The sequence below is a fragment of the Sphaerodactylus townsendi genome, linkage group LG01, assembly GCF_021028975.2.
Source record: "Sphaerodactylus townsendi isolate TG3544 linkage group LG01, MPM_Stown_v2.3, whole genome shotgun sequence".
Classification (NCBI taxonomy): Eukaryota; Metazoa; Chordata; class Lepidosauria; order Squamata; family Sphaerodactylidae; genus Sphaerodactylus; species Sphaerodactylus townsendi.
In genome coordinates, this window is record NC_059425.1 from 13646400 (window position 1) to 13662571 (window position 16172).

Here is a 16172-nt window from a genome sequence, read left to right on the forward strand (position 1 = left end):
AAACATAATAGTCATATCAGTCTTCGCATCTGAAAAGAGTAATTATAATAAACACATAAACTTATATACCGTATATACTCGCATATAAGTTGAATTTTTCAGCACATTTTTTGTGCTGAAAAAGCCCCCCTCGACTTATATGCGAGTGAGGTGTATTTTAAAACATATTTTAGGGTTTTTACTTTGTCGGCCTCCAGGGGGTGCAGTTTTTAGGCAAGCTAGCAGGACCAAAATTGCAGGGCATCATCAGGTGACACTCCTGATGATACCAGCCAAGTTTGGTGAAGTTTGGTTCAGGGGGGTCCAAAGTTATGGGCCCCCAAAATGGGTGCCCATCCCCCATTGGTTCCAATGGGAGCTAATAGTAGATGGGGCTACATTTTGAGGGTCCATAACTTTGGACCCCTTGAACCAAACTTCACTAAACCTGGGTGGTATCATCATCATAATCTCTTGCTGATACCAGCCAGGTTTGGTGATGTTTGGTTCAGGGAATCCAAAGTTATGGATCCCCAAAGTGGGTTCTCCCATCCCCCATTGTTTCCAATGGAAGCTAATAATAGATGGGGCTACCCTTTTGAGGGTCCATAACATTGGACCCCCTGAACCAAACTTCACCAAACCTGGGTGGTATCATCAGGAGGGTCTCCTAAAGATACTCTGTTAACATGAACATTCCTTCCCTGACAGGCACCCTCAAAGTTTCCCCAGATTCTCCCTTTAAATCACCTCCCCCCCATCTGAGTGGATTTAAAGGGAGAATCAGGGCTTACAGAGCTAGTTTACTCTTTTTCTTTGAAATAAATATTCAAAAACATTTAACCTACTGATGCCTTAATTAATGTAATTTTATTGGTATCTATTTTTATTTTTGAAATTTACCAGTAGCTGCTGCATTTCCCACCCTCGACTTATACGCGAGTCAATAAGTTTTCCCAGTTTTTTGTGGTAAAATTAGGTGCCTTGACTTATATGCGGGTCAACTTATACATGAGTATATACGGTAATCAGAATCTAATATAATCTAATCTATACCAAATTAAGTCTGAAACAGATCTACATGTATAATCTTATTACTAAGAACACACCCCCATTAGCTGGTAAACTGGATAAAAAAACAACTTTAATCTTATTACACAGCTTAACTGGTTTTAATTGCGATCGTATTGTATGTATTTAATTACATTTAATAGGCAAGAACATGTCATTATATGTACATAAAAACAAACTACAAACAAGAACCGAAGAAATCTTTGTTCTCTAGTCTGCTTATCGGAATGTTATATATGCTTGGCTTACAATTCATATGTTAATTTATGTATGTCAAGGAATATTAAATATTGTTGAGAATATGCAGTGGAAACACCCTAAATAATAAAGTAGATTCATCAGTGAAGCTTTCCATCATATAATTTGTAGAATGCGACTCCCATTTCTCTTTAGAGCAAGAGGACATTTCAGAGGCTGACCACTGTTGGGGGCGAAATGCTGGTCTAGATGGACCTTTCCCACACTCTTAGGTTCTTTTGGATCAGAACCCCGTCAAACTGCAAGGGAAACTGAGTTTTGACTCTTGTAGCAAACGAGGGAAAGGACACATGTTCCTTTCCGTCCTGAGAAACGATAGGAGTATAGTGTCAAGATCAAGGGGTGTAATTGTACCTCTCTATTCTGCACTGGTTAGACCTCACCTGGAATATTGTGTACAGTTCTGGGCACTGCAGTTCAAGAAGGATATTGACAAGCTGGAACAGGTCCACAGGAGGGCGACCAAAATGGTCAAAGGTCTGGAATCCATGCCCTGTGAGGGGAGATTTACGGAGCTGGGGATGTTTAGTTTGGTGAAGAGAAGGATAAGAGGTGACATGATAGCCATGTTTAGATACTTGAAGGGATGTCATGTTAGTGAGGGAGCAAGCTTGTTTTCTGCGGCTCCAGAGACTAGGACCAGGTGTAATGGGTTCAAGGTGAAGGAAAAACTTCCTGACGGTAAGGACTGTTCGACAGTGGAATGCACTACCTCAGAGTGTGGTAGAGTCTCCTTCTTTGGAGGTTTTTAAAGAGAGGCTGGATGGCCATCAGTCAGGAGTGCTTTGATCGTGTGTTCCTGCATTGCAGGGGGTTGGACTTGAAGGCCCTTCTGGTCTCTTCCAACTCTATGGTTCTATGAAACACTGGCCACATTAACAACTTGGTGGGGGGTTTTCTTTGCTCATTTTCCTCATAGGTATGTCAAAGCTTGGAGGATTCTAGCAACCCCTCTCTCAATCTGTCCCTGCTGGAGAGCCCGCACCCCACCATCCGCGCCTACGCCCAGGGTAACACCGCCGCCTCTCGCAAGAAAGTCCTCCCCATCGTGAAAGATTTCCTGAGGGAGTGGGGCCACCGTGCCACCATGCAGCCGTGTCGCAAGACCAGAGCCGAGCCAACGGATTCATCCTCAGGCAGCACCGACAGCCGCCCTCCAGAGAAGGGTGCAGCGGGCCGGAAGGAACCCGCCAAATCCCAGCGCTTGGGGGACGACCTCTTGGGTGACGAAGACACCCACTTACCTCCGACGCCCATGAACAGCCTGGTTGACGAGTGCCCCCTGAACCAGGGGCTGCCGAAGCTGTCGGCGGAGGCCGTCTTTGAAAAGTTCAACCACATTGCCGTGGCCCACTCCTGTGAGGACAGCCCCGAGAAGAAATGAGGCGTGCGCTCGGGGGCGGCCATTTCAGGGAAACTTTCCGACAAGGAGTGTGCTTGTGGCTCGGGGTGAGTGTGCGTGTGTGTGTGTGTGCGCAAGTGTAGAAACTCCTTGCTCCAGAGAATAAACACGCGGCGCGTTTGTGGATGTGGTTCTGTGTGTCCTGTGAAGAAACTTTTTGCCATTCGCCAAGAAGAAGAAGAAGAGTTTGGATTTATATCCCCCCTTTCTCTCCTGTAGGAGACTCAAAGGGGCTTACAATCTCCTTGCCCTTCCCCCCTCACAACAAACACCTGTGAGGTAGGTGGGGCTGAGACAGCTCCGAGAAGCTGTGACTAGCCCAAGGGCACCCAGCTGGCATGTGTGGGAGTGCACAGGCTAATCTGAATTCCCCAGATAAGCCTCCACAGCTCAGGCGGCAGAGCTGGGAATCAAACCCGGTTCCTCCAGATCAGAGTGCACCTGCTCTTAACCTCCTACACCACTGCTGCTATGAGAACCAGGAAGAAATGAAGGAGGGATCAGTGCTAAGGTTAGCTCAGAACGGGATGTGTATGTTATATAAACGGGGAGGGGGACATATACGTAGTCAGAGGCTAATTGTGCACAGGGAACGCTAATGGGTTAAATGAACCCATGTTGCCTGCGCTTCTGTTTGCATGCCGGGTGCAGGGGTAAGTCAAGATCGATCCCAGTGACTGGAGGCCGCATGGTTTGCACGGGAAACTCTCTGTTTCCTTGCAAACCACACACCCGAGAATCCCCCCACCCGAGAGTCCCACCCACCCACTTACTGGCCCACCATGAGGGTGTTAGGTCTTGAACCTTGAAGCAATAAACAGATTCTATTGTTGGTCAGCAGCATTTATTGATAGGCATTGAAGCACCCAGCTTGACAAACGCCGGTTCTGGCGAACCTCCCGATTATTAGCCCCCTTTTCCCGGTGTTAGTCCCCCCCCCCTTCCCGTTTTCCCAAGAAATGTGAGAAACGGTTAGTTTGGAGCTGAGGCACCCCAAGATCGGGGATAGAGAATGATAGAGAATCACCTGGCGTCCTGCTCCCATGAGGTAACGGAAACAATCCTGGTTCTCATGAGATGAAAGTGTCAGAGGAAAGCCTAGTTATCTATTCAGTGTGTGGAGCCATAAAGTAAAGATCAAGGAAAGGATGTCCCAACTGGGAAGGGTAACATATAGCACAGTGGTGGCGAACCTATGGCACGAGTGCCAGAGGTGGCTCTCAGAGCCCTCTCTGTGGGCACACGCAAACAGAGTCGCCCCCCCACACACACGCACATCTAGGCTGGCCTGGGCCACTGGGCTCGATTATTTGCATTAAACCTAAGACCTAATTTTGGGGAAGCAGTGTAGGTAATCTTGTTAAGTGCTGTTAAATCCCACTGATTTTCATGTGAAGAACTAAAGCGCAATCCTTTACCTGGGAGTAAGCTCGGTTGCTGGCAATGGGGCTTGCTTCTGAGTAAACCCTCCTAGGGTCGTGATTCACCCGTTGGAAGAGTTGCACGGTTGCTTCAAAGCAAAGCCACCGACTACCACCAGGCTTACTCCTGAGTAACACACACCTCGGAGCCAACCGTTTTTTCTAAACTAAAACCTCAGTGTTCAGGTTAAATTGGCGTGTTGGCACTTTGCGACAAACAAGTGGGTTTGGGGTTGCAATTTGGGCACTCGGTCTCGAAAAGGTTCGCCATCACTGATATAGCAGGATGGTTACATATATCTTGTAGCAACTGCTACATTGAGTTCGGAATGCATCTCAATCATCTGGATGCAATCCCCCTGGCAGGCAGCCGCCTGGAGAATCCACTCTAATCCACCCTAATGGTGGACTGAAGGGGGGGAAATGGACCACTTCCTGCTTGCCATCATTCGCACAGGCAACCAGAAAGCAACTGAAACCCAGGTTGAAGGAGAAAAGTCACTAATTCAGTGACTTTCATTTAAACCGGGTTCAGCCAAATACAGGTCACAAGCATTTGAGGGGCAGGTTCCATGGAAACTTCTCCCCCACGAAGCTTCTAAAAAGGGGCTGCACCCATTATATTTGGCCTGCACCCATAGTTCTGGCGCTGGCAAAATGTAGGTCACGGCCCTTCTGGGGTGACAGTGAAGGCCTTTGGGTCAGGCGACCCCTCGATATCTCTCGTAGAGGACAGGGCCGAGGGGTTCAGAGCCGGAGAATAACAACACGGGGGCTCAGATACAGAAATTGGGGGGAGGGATAGAATCATGATGCGGAAGATGGCAGCAAGCATTGATGAGGCTTCTACGCTTCCTGCGAAATTCGTCCCGAATGATGCAGGATGCCGAGCGGGGGACTGATTCGATTTACGGGCCAGCGGACGTGATCCCGCGGGAGTCATTTCAGCAAGGCTCGGGGAGGGATATCTTGCCGGTGGACTCTGGTTCGTGACCCTGGCGAAGGAGCCTCGTGCCCCGAGAAAGCTGAAATGTCCCTGAAAGAGAGTTCTCGCAATCTGAGAAGTGTGCCTTCGACCCACTTCTCTGTCACTTGCGAAAATGCCTAGTTGTGATACTACACGCCGGTCACCTCTCCTTCCTGCTACATGCAGGAATCTTCGTTCTGTGCCCAAATGCTGCGCTTCTCCAAAAGGACATCGAACCAATTCTCTCTTCATGAACATTTTTAGAGCCATGAAATCTAACCCCCTGCTCAGAGGTGGGATCCAGCAGGTTCTCACAGCTTCCCGAGAGTAGGTTACTCATTACTTGTGTGTGCCGAGAGGGGGTTACTGATTGGTGATTTTGCCACGTGATTTTTGCCTTAGTGACGCCCCTCCTCTCAGCAGTAGCGCGCAGAACTTGAGGCAGTCTAGCAGGAGGTGCACCGGTGTGTGTGGCAGCCTGCGCCTGCGTGCATTCGTTTCCCGCCCAAGGACCGGTGCAGCAACTGCGTCCTTGCCACAGCCCTGCCCAGGAATGCCCGGCTACGCCCCCGGCCACTGCGTCCTTGCCACAGCCCCGCCCAGGAATGCCCCGCCCAGCCCCATTGGCGCTACGCCACAGTTTGAATCCCACCACCATGGGAACCTGTTACTAAAATTTTGGATCCCACCACTGCCCCTGCTTGAGTGTGTGTGTGTGTGTCTTTGCAGTGTGTGTGTGGGGTGTGTGTGTGTGTGTGTGACAGTATTTTGGCTTCCTCCCACTTTGGCAATAAATTTTCCAGGGTCCTGGTTGCATGCACTGCTTCGTGTCTGAGGGTTGGGTGGAGCAAGTCAGCATCTTGGGGTTCTATCCAGGCAACGAGCAAACGTGGCGTGTTTGTGCGTGTCGTGGGGCGCCTGCTCGGTTTAGAAAGATGGGCTGTGCTGTGAAGAGGACGAACTGAAGGAATTCTGCTCCGCTCCCTTGAGAAGGAAGACTTCTTCGGAAACTGGTCCGAAAGGCCAGCTCGCCGACGTCCGTCTGGTCGGATGCTGCCAGGACCTTTGTTCACGGGAGCGTCTCCAAACTAATTTAATCATCAAACTGACTTAATACACTTCTTCGACGGGGTGGGGGTTGGGGAACCCTGTTTCTTAAGTATAGGTTCTGTTTGACGAAGAATTCTGCAAATATTCACACCTTCGATACTGGTCTGTGCCTCCTTCGTTCCTTCTCGGATTGCTAAAGCCGTGTGTTTGGGGGGGTTTCCTGCCAAAGGCTGGCTTTATTTTTAAATCTCCCCATCGGGGAATTTGTGAGCCGCCGTCAGTCTTCAGAGATATGGTGGGATACAAATGTAAACAATAAATCAGTGATGGCGAACCTATGGCACGGGTGCCAGAGGTGGCACTCAGAGCCCTCTCTGTGGGCACACGCAAACAGAGTGCCCCCCCCATACACACACATCTAGGCTGGCCTGGGCCACTGGGCTCGATTATTAGCATTAAACCTAAGACCTAGTTTTGGGGAAGCAGCGTAGGTAACCCTGTTAAGCGCAGTTAAACCCCACTGATTTTCATGCAAAGAACTAAAGTGCGATCCTTTACCTGGGAGTAAGCTCAGTTGCTGGCAATGTGGCTTGCTTCTGACTAAACCCTCCTAGGGTTGTGATTCACCCGTTCGGAGAGTTGCACGGTTGCTTCAAAGCAAAGCCAACAACTACCAACAAGCTTATTCCCGAGTAACACGGCCCCAGAGCCAACCATTTTTTTCTAAACTAAAACCTCAGTATTCAGGTTAAATTGCCATGTAGGCGCTTTGCGATAAATAAGTGGGTTTTGGGTTGCAGTTTGGGCACTCGGTCTCAAAAAGGTTCGCCATCACTGCAATAGATAAAATAAAAGTTTCCTCTCTGGCAATGAGGAATACAAGGGGCCCCTTTTGTACCTACTACCCTGGAGGTGACTCCTTATCTTTCCAATCCCAGGGACAGGCCAAACGACACCTCAAAAATTGCAGAGCTCGTTGAGGTTCGGCCAGCTGTGAGAGTCTGAGGCTCACTTCGAAGGGTTGGTTTTTCCCCCCCAGTTGGGGAGAGTGGTCACAGGAGGGGGGGGGAAACCATCTTCCTTCTGCTGTCCAGCTTTCACTTTGGAGAGAGGGGCAAGCCGTGGGCCATGTGTGGTTCTCACCCTCTCCCTCCTTAGAATCTGGTTTCCCATGTTCCCCCCCCCATCCGACTGTTCCACTCCAGTCTGCAGATGGGGGGGAACCACATGATTGAATGCTCCGCCCCCAAATCCCTGCACGTAGAAACTTAGTGTGGCAAGGAGAAACCTTCTCCCTGACCTGCTGGATTTCTGTATGTGAGGAGCATTTTTGTGTGCAGCTCCTGAAGTCATGCCGCTTCAGTCCAGCTTGGCTCTAAGCTTAAAACCATGGCTTCTGGGGGAAATTTCTAGACCCCTTCCCTACCTGGAAACAACACGAGAGCCAGCACTGCAGGGCTGTGGGTGCAGCGGGTGTGGGATTTCCTTCTGGAGAAATCTGTTTTGAAGTGGGGTGTTAAAGCTGCCAAGCAAAGCAAGTCTGTTGAAGAGGAAACCTCATGGGCATATTTGGGGCTTGCTTTATAACATGATGAACACCCAGTTGGAAGCAGAGGTGTAACCAGGGATGACCTGTGGCATCTTTTGGGGCCTGGATGTGAATCCTCTAATGTGAGATCTACACATGGAATCAGAATGTGGTCAGGCAAGTCCTGAGGTTATATTATGCGCAGGAGCTCTTTATGTGTGAAGACCAGAATCACTTTGACTCCTCGACTGCTATAAACACGCACACATGCATTTATATAGACGCTATCCCTGCAAGCAGAAGTCTAGCATGACAGACTGTGTTATTTTTCAACTTATAGGCATTTAAGGTAGAAAAATAACACACACTCACCCTGGTGCCCTAGATTTCTGCTTGCAGGGAGATGTGTGGGGGGGTTTCAATTTGTAGAGGTTTAAAGCCCAGATCTGGATGGCCCCGGCTAGCCCATTTTGGAAGCTAAAGAGGATTGACCCTGATTAGTACGTGCAAAGGAGTCCAAAAAAGAAGTCCAGAGTCCCTACGCAGGCAACAGCAAACCAAGTTTTGCTCTAACCTGAATTCCCCAGGCTAGTGTGATCTCTCCATATCTTAGGAGCTTAGCAGGGTTGGTCTTGGCTAGTACTCTGGCGGGAGATTACCAAGGAAGTCCAGGGTTGCTACGCAGATGGCAAACCATCTCCTGGATGGCCCAGGCGAGCCTGATCTCTTCAGATCTCGGAAGATAAGCAGGTTTGACCCTGGCTAGTGTTTGGATGGGAGACCACCAAGGAAGTCTAGGTTTGCTGCACAGGGGCAAGACAGTGGCAAACCACCTCTGTTATTCCCTTACCTTGAAAACATTGCAGGGTTGCTGTCAGTCTGTCGCAACTTGACATTAAAAAGGAAGGGGTTCAAAACACACTTATCCAACTGATATCTGCTACCTGCAGATTCCGTGGGGTTGGTAAATCTTGCCTGACTCTAAGGTAGCCATTACATCCACACAAATGCCTGTCCCACTCTTGAATCCACCCTGAGGGCCAGAGAAAATTTGGCGACCCCTTGGAAACGTGTCATGCCAGAGAAAGCATTCTGCCTCCTCCTTTCACAGTGACTGGAAACTGAAACGACTGTGTTTGGTTTAAGCAACAGTCAACAGGGAGGAAATTCACTGTTTGACTTTGTCGAGCTTCAAAAACAACTCTGGCCGAGCGGGCGCCGCACTTGGCGATCGGGCTTCTGAACTAGTCCAGCTGTGCTGTCCAGATGTTCTGCCCAATGGAAGAATGTGAAACCCTTCATCCTCTCCCTGGATGCATCGTGACGGTTCCAGTCACTTGGTCTTTTGGAAAGGACACTCATCACATGCTCAGAAGCCCTCTTTGTGTCATGCAGTTGCTCCCCTTGGCTCCCTTAAATAAGTGCTTTATGGTAATGTTCCAGTTCTTTCAAGAAGTTCATTGATGGCGGCTGGAGAGATAAATGCCCTGCTAAGAAAAGTAACCCCACCGCCCCCAAGCATACAAAAATTGTATTGTCAAAGGCTTTCATCGCTGGAATCACTAGGGTGTTGTGGGTTTTCCGGGTTGTATGGCCATGTTCCAGTAGCATTTTCTCCTGATGTTTACCGCCTGCAACAGATGCATGCGAAAATGCTACAACCTGGAAAACCCACAACACTCTAAAAAACATCACTTTGGTTGCCCCAAGCCAACTATTCTTGCTGTTTCCACTGAAGCATTTTGCCCCCCTCCGGCTGAGGAGAATTACATTGGTGTCATGCTTGCTGGATCAAAAATCACAGCCATGATTCGGCTGCTCGAGGGAATAGACACACTCGGGTGGGAATGTTGCCGAGCTGTCATATGTCGTTTGGGGTGCAAGCGGAGACACATAAATGCATTTTTAAAACTCGCCTAGAGCAGAGTTGGCACATTTATTTATTGAGGGGTTTTTTTGGTACAATGCAATTGCAAACTAGGTCAAGAAATGATATGATTAAAAAAGAAAACAGATGCAACCAAAACAGCACAAACGAAAACTAAGATGTGGAAGCAAAGTGTTTGTTCAAAGTAAAACTCTTTAAAATCTGCCATGGTGCTTTTCCACGATTGGCCACCAGAGGGCAGATTCGGCCCAAACGAAATTGTGGCAGAACACCTCTGTGCCCTTGCGCCCTCGGGTGGACACATCTGGGATAACTACATTGGGCTAAATCCTCCAATTACTATCAGGTACGTTGGTATAGATTGAAACCATCTGTAGAGTTTATTCTGCTTTCAACAGTTCACTGTGGGGGTACAGAGTGGGAAGGCAGCCTGGAAGCTGAGTCCAAGACTCAGGGGCAGCCGTTAGACCTAACACACCTGCAACGCCTTCATTCGTGTTGTCTGAGGGTGGGAAGCTCTCGCACTCGAAACCTCTTCCAAACCTGTGCCACAACAGCGAGTAATGGATGGCAACTGTGCAAACTTCTGGCTAAATCTGTCCTTCTGCTCTTCTGTGGAGGAGGGGGTGGAAGTTCAGTTCTTCAGTCCACACAGCCAACCTGGGAGGAGCAGTGGGAAGAGGCAGGGCCCATTAGACAGAGAAAGGGTCAACTTTCTGTCTGCCTGTCCTTTCGGGGTTTTGCTTGCTTGCTTGACCCGGTTGGCTTCCCTGCCTCTTCCCTAGGGTTGCCAGCCTCCAGGTGGGTCCTGGAGAATGCCTGAATGACAACAGATTCCCCAGGCAACAGAGAACAGTTTCCCAGACAAAAAGGGCTGTTTTGGGGAATGGGACCCGTGAGATTCTAAGGCACAGGTGTCAAACGTGCGGCCCTCCAGATGTTATGGACTGCAGTTCCCATCATCCCCTGCCATCATGATCCTGGCAGTGGAAGATGGGAACTGCAGTCCATAACATCTGGAGGGGCGCACGTTTGACACCTATGTTCTAAGGCAAACAGAAGAAGGGATAGATCATTTGTTCGTCTGAGTAGCTGAATAAATCCATTCCCTTGTAAGACATATACCAGCTACTGTCCCCAAGACCTATGCTTTGTTTGCTTTATTTATTTATGGGGGGGTTACCCTCCCATCTCCGAAGGGCTCGGGACGGCAATACAACATCCTAAAAACATTACTAGATTTAAAACAACAATAAATATCCTGTAACACTAATTTATATAATATAACAGGGACTTAAAACCCCCAATTTTTCCCCCGGGAGGCCAGAAAGATGGATGTCAGCCCGGCTGGCTTCCAGAAAAAGCCCAGTGGAATAGCTCCAGCTTACAGGTCCTGTGGAAACAACTCAAGTCCCGCAGGGCTCCAATCTCACATTCCATCAGGTAGGAGCCAGGACCAAATAGGCCCTGGCCCTTGTCAAGGCCAGCCAGATAGTTTTTGGGCCAGGGATTACCAGACGGTTCTCCTCTGAGGAACGAAGGGACCTACTTGGGCAATGTGGGGAAAGGCGATCCCTAAGGTATGTATTGGGGGCAGCAGCTGATAAGAACCTAAGAACTAGCCTGCTGGATCAGTCCAGAGTCCATCTAGTCCAGCATTCTGCTACTCGCAGTGGCCCACCAGGTGCCTTTGGGAGCTCACGTGCAGGAGGTGAAAGCAATGGCCTTCTGCTGCTGCTGCTCCTGAGCACCTGGTCTGCTAAGGCATTTGCAATCTCAGATCAAGGAGGATCAAGATTGGTAGCCATAGATTGACTTCTCCTCCATCAATCTGTCCAAGCCCCTTTTAAAGCTATCCAGGTTAGTGGCCATCACCACCTCCTGTGGCAGCATATTCCAAACACCAATCACACGTTGCGTGAAGAAGTGTTTCCTTTTATTAGTCCTAATTCTTCCCCCCAGCATTTTCAGTGAATGCCCCCTGGTTCTAGTATTGTGAGGAAGAGAGAAAAATGTCTGTCGACATTTTCTACCCCATGCATAATTTTATAGACTTCAATCATATCCCCCCTCAGCCATCTCCTCTCCAAACTAAAGAGTCCCAAACGCTGCAGCCTCTCCTCATAAGGAAGGTGCTCCAGTCCCTCAATCATCCTCGTTGCCCTTCTCTGCACTTTTTCTATCTCCTCAATATCCTTTTTGAGATGTGGCTGATCTATAATATGTCTCATAAGGGAATGGATTTATTCCGCTATCCTACAGGACTCTGCCCTGTTGAGGTCCACCCCCTTCCCAGACCCGATTCTCCAAAGGCCTCGTCCTTGATTCTCCAGGAATTTCCCAGCCTGCCGTTGGCAACCCTTTCCCTAAGGCTGGAACTGATGTGCGTTGCATTCTGGCGCGAGGACTCAGCCTGTCCTGCGCAGTCTTCCTTTACCATCAATGTTGCCAAACCTGTTTGGGATGAGCCTGGGCTGACAGACAGCATCTCCGGACGTCCCAGAGTTGCCATTTCTGCGTCGAGCTTCGAGGAGAGCGGAGATCCGGCAGGGCTCCTTCCAGAGGGCCAGCGCCCATGGGCTCCTACGTGGGAGAGGACGTGCGGGCCCTTCCACCCGTCAGGTGAGTTTGTGGCTCAGGGGTCAAGCGGGAATGGATCCCCTTGGGGCACAGTTTGGCCCCCGAGGTTCAACTCAGGAACGGGGTTCTGGGAAACGTGCCAACCCTTCTCGAATCTGGACGCATTTGGGGGGTGGGCAGAGAAAGGTTTTTGTTTAAGTTAGAAGGATGAAAAAGAAGCAGCCTAGATGGGAATTTGGAGGAATTTGGGAGGGAACTGTTAGGTGGCGCGCAGGCAGGCGCAGACTTGGGGGGCTTGAAAATCCCCCTTGTAGGGATTTCGTGGGTTCCAGTCACCCTTCAAAATGTGGAGGACTTTGACATCCATGTTGGAACATTGGCAATCCCAGAGAATCTCTTCGACATTAGAAAACGAATGGGAGCCAGTGTTATGTAGTGGATTAGGGTTTTTGGTGAGCGGGAAGGCCTCGCTCGGTTTGAATCCCTGCTCTGCTGCAAAGCTGACCAGGCAACCTTGGAATCGTCATTCTACCTCCCAGGGTTGTTGTGAAAATAAAATGTGAAGGCCACATGCAGTTATCCCTTCCACATCACGGGAGTTAGGGGCACGGCGCCCCCCCCGTGATCTGGAAATTTGTGTAAAAAATTTTGACCCTCCTTTTGAACCGGAGAATAAATCTGAATTGTTTCTTTTTCTTTTAACTTTAAAAAAAATTACACATATTTATAGTATTCAAATATGTTGATATTATACAATATTCTACCTATGTTTTATGCCTTTCTGAGTTTCTAAACTTTTCCTGTGTTGTCTACTGGCCTTTGCGTGACATCTGCTGCTTAACTCCCCCAAAATTCCCATTTAATTTCTTACGCTGACCCGCAACATATCAAAACCTTGATGGGGAAAGTTGTGACGAGGAAGGGGTCACTGTATTCCACATTGGAGAAAGACAGGATTATCCGGATAGATGTTGACCGACATTTGCCACATTTAGACAATCCATGTTCAATTGAAGCCAACGGAGGTCTCTTTGGGTTGAAGTTGGCTTCTAGGCTTAAAGTCTGTTTTAATTCATGTCCGTTGTGGGCAGTGAGGATCGAACAACGAAGGGTTCTTCTAAGCATATGCAGATTGCAATACTGAGTAAACAAAGGTGTGTTCAAAGCACTGGAAAGTATAGGTGGGGCTTCCAGCTCAGGTGGGAGGAGAGGGGTTTTTCAATGTTTCTGGAATGGCGAAGGTGAAATCCTAGCACAAGTTTTCTAAATACATTTCAAAGCCCTGGTTAGAATTCACATTGTCTGTGATTGGGTGGCCAAAAGGCCGTAATTAATTAATTAATTAATTAATATCTATCTATCTATCTATCTATCTATCTATCTATCTATCTATCTATCTATCTATCTATCTATCTATCTATCTATCTATCTATCTATCACATTGTCTGTGAGCTGTGTGGATTCTCCTGCGTTTCAAGAAGTTGGTGTGTTTGCACAGAGGGGAATCTCTGTGCTCTAGCCCAGATCTGGCGCTCTGTGGGAAGAGTCAATATCTCTGGCATCCAGGATTCGACTTTCTACACGGTGTCTTCCCCAGCAACCGCTAAAACACAGAACTGCGTGGTACGAAACTGGGCGATTATGGAAGAACCCCCCAAGCGTTTTGCAAATCGGTGGTGGGTTCTATGACCTCAGTTTTGTGGCAGGCATGTGCCCATTACGAGCAGAGGACCGCAAGCCCTCAGGGGCCCTGGGGAAAATTGCCACGATTATCATCAAATTCAAGAGGGCCCTCCCGCCGGGCTGTTGTTTATTTCATGGAAATATTCAACAGATTTCCCGGGGGGGGGGGAGGGTGAGAATTCCCAAGGCTCACTCAGATCCACTAAGGTGGCAAAAATGTCTGCAATTCCCATTGATAAAACACTGTCCTGAAGTCAAGGGAGTGACTAAAAATACTTTTAAAGTGATCCCACACTGGGAGAGAGTGAGGAACAAAAAACCCAGAAGGGGTGGGGGGAGGAAAACTGGCAAAGAAGCTGCAAAACCAAACAGCCAGAACGGTTAGATTTGGCAGTGGAAAGCTGATTTGTTGAGCACTAGGTAGGACGTCATGGGAGGGTGCCGTGACAGAAAAGGCCCTGCCCTCCCTATGTGCCCCACCATCTACCCACATACGTTGTCAGCCCGTGACCAGTTTGGGCTAAACCTGGCCTCCACTGGCCGAAAAATTAATCAAAAAAGAGCAGCAAATTTTTAAAAGGAGTGTTGTGGCCGTCTTCCAGGAGCATTTTCTCTTTCTTCAGAAGACGCCAGCCACAGATGCAGGCGAAACATCAGGAGAAAATGCTACTGGAACACCTCCATGCAGCCCAGAAACCCCACAGCACTCCAGTGATTCCGGCTGAGAAAGTCTTCGGCAATACAATTTTAAAAAATGGCTTGAAATATTTTTTGATGTATAGGGAAAGCAGAGATCCCTCCAGTTCAATGTGGCTTGTGTGATCCGAGCAAGTGGCTTCCTCCCTCCCTCCCTCCCTCCCTCCCTCCCTCCCTCCCTCCCTCCCTCCCTCCCTCTCTTTCTTTCTTTCTTTCTTTCTTTCTTTCTTTCTTTCTTTCTTTCTTTCTTTCTTTCTTTCTTTCTTTCTTTCTTTCTTTCTCTCTCCCTCTCTCCCTCCCTCCCTCCCTCCCTCCCTCCCTTCCTTCCTTTGCTTATTTAGAGCTTTCATGGGTACCCATCTCCAGGATGGGAAATTCCTGGAGATTTCAGGGAGGAGCCTGGGGACAGATGGGGTTGGGGATGGGGATGGGGGAGATTTTAGTGGGGTATAATTCCATAGATCTTTCTCCTCCAAGGCAGCCATTTTCTCAAAGGAAACTGATCTCTGCAGTCTGGAGATGAGTTCTAATGCCAGGAGATCTCCAAGCCCTGTTGAGAGGCTGGCAACCCCACACGTTGGTGTATTGGTTAAAAGCAGGTGGATTCTAATCTGGAGCACTGGGTTTGATTCCCCACTCCTCCACCTGATTGGCAGAGGCTTATCTGGTGAACCAGGTGTGTTTCCGCACTCCCACATTCCTGCTGGGTGACCTTGGGCTAGTCCAGGGGTAGGGAACCTGCGGCTCTCCAAATGTTCAGGAACTACAATTCCCATCAGCCTCTGTCAGCATGGCCAATTGGCCATGCTGGTAGGGGCTGATGGGAATTGTAGTTCCTGAACATCTGGAGAGCCGCAGGTTCCCTACCCCTGGGCTAGTCACAGTTCTCTCAGGACTCTCTCAGGCCCGCCTGCCAAACAAGGTGTCTGTTGTGGGGAGAGGAAGGGACAGGAGCTTGTAAACCTCCTTGAGTCTCCAGTAAGGATAAATAAATAAATAAATAAATAAATAAATAAATAAATAAATAAATAAATAAATAAATAAATATTGATAATAATAATAATAATAAATATATTGAATAAATAAATAAATAAATAAAATATAAATCCAAACTACTACTACTGCTGCTGCTGCTGCTGCTGCTCTTCTTCTTCTTCTTCTTCTTCTTCTTCTTCTTCTTCTTCTTCTTCTTCTTCTTCTTCTTCTTCTTCTTCTTCTTCTTCTTCTTCTTCTTCTTCTTCTTCTTCTTCTTCTTCTTCACATACATCTTTAGAGGACAAAGAACCCACACGAGCTCCGTAAGTGGAATATCTCACTGCTGGGCGGCCCCCAAGGTGATGCTGGGGCTGAAACACCTCTGACTTTGAGGGTCCAGCAGGGATCAAGCCCACGTGGCCTGGGACCACTGTCTAAACAAAGAGTCACTCGGCTCCGGGACCACCCTAGTTTTTGGACCGAGATCTCAGGCGGAGGATCCCCACCTTAATGGAGTCAGAGCACAGATGTGTCAGGGCCTGTTCGGCAACATGTGATTCACGCCTCGAGGAGCTCTTAAGTCGAATCTGGAATGTGGCGCGGCAGCAAATAAAGGAACGCGCTCTCTGTTGTGGCGCCGTTCTCTGAGGAAGAGGAGGACACTGTAAGGACAT

At 48.6% G+C, this 16172-nt stretch overlaps 2 protein-coding genes across 2 annotated transcripts in view; both read left to right on the forward strand.

Moving 5' to 3' along the window:
- Positions 1–2840, forward strand: part of PRUNE1 (prune exopolyphosphatase 1) — a 34518-nt gene extending 31678 nt beyond the window's left edge. The window contains exon 8 of the mRNA XM_048481835.1: positions 2228–2840. Within this exon, the coding sequence (XP_048337792.1) occupies positions 2228–2692 (465 nt within the window). The 3' untranslated portion in view covers positions 2693–2840. The remainder of the gene's footprint in view (positions 1–2227) is intronic.
- Positions 2841–12076: 9236 nt separating this feature from the next.
- The window catches only part of BNIPL (BCL2 interacting protein like), a 31890-nt gene continuing 27794 nt past the window's right edge, over positions 12077–16172 (forward strand). Inside the window, exon 1 of the mRNA XM_048504455.1 lies at positions 12077–12186. Coding sequence (XP_048360412.1) covers positions 12140–12186 — 47 coding nt within the window. The 5' untranslated portion in view covers positions 12077–12139. The remainder of the gene's footprint in view (positions 12187–16172) is intronic.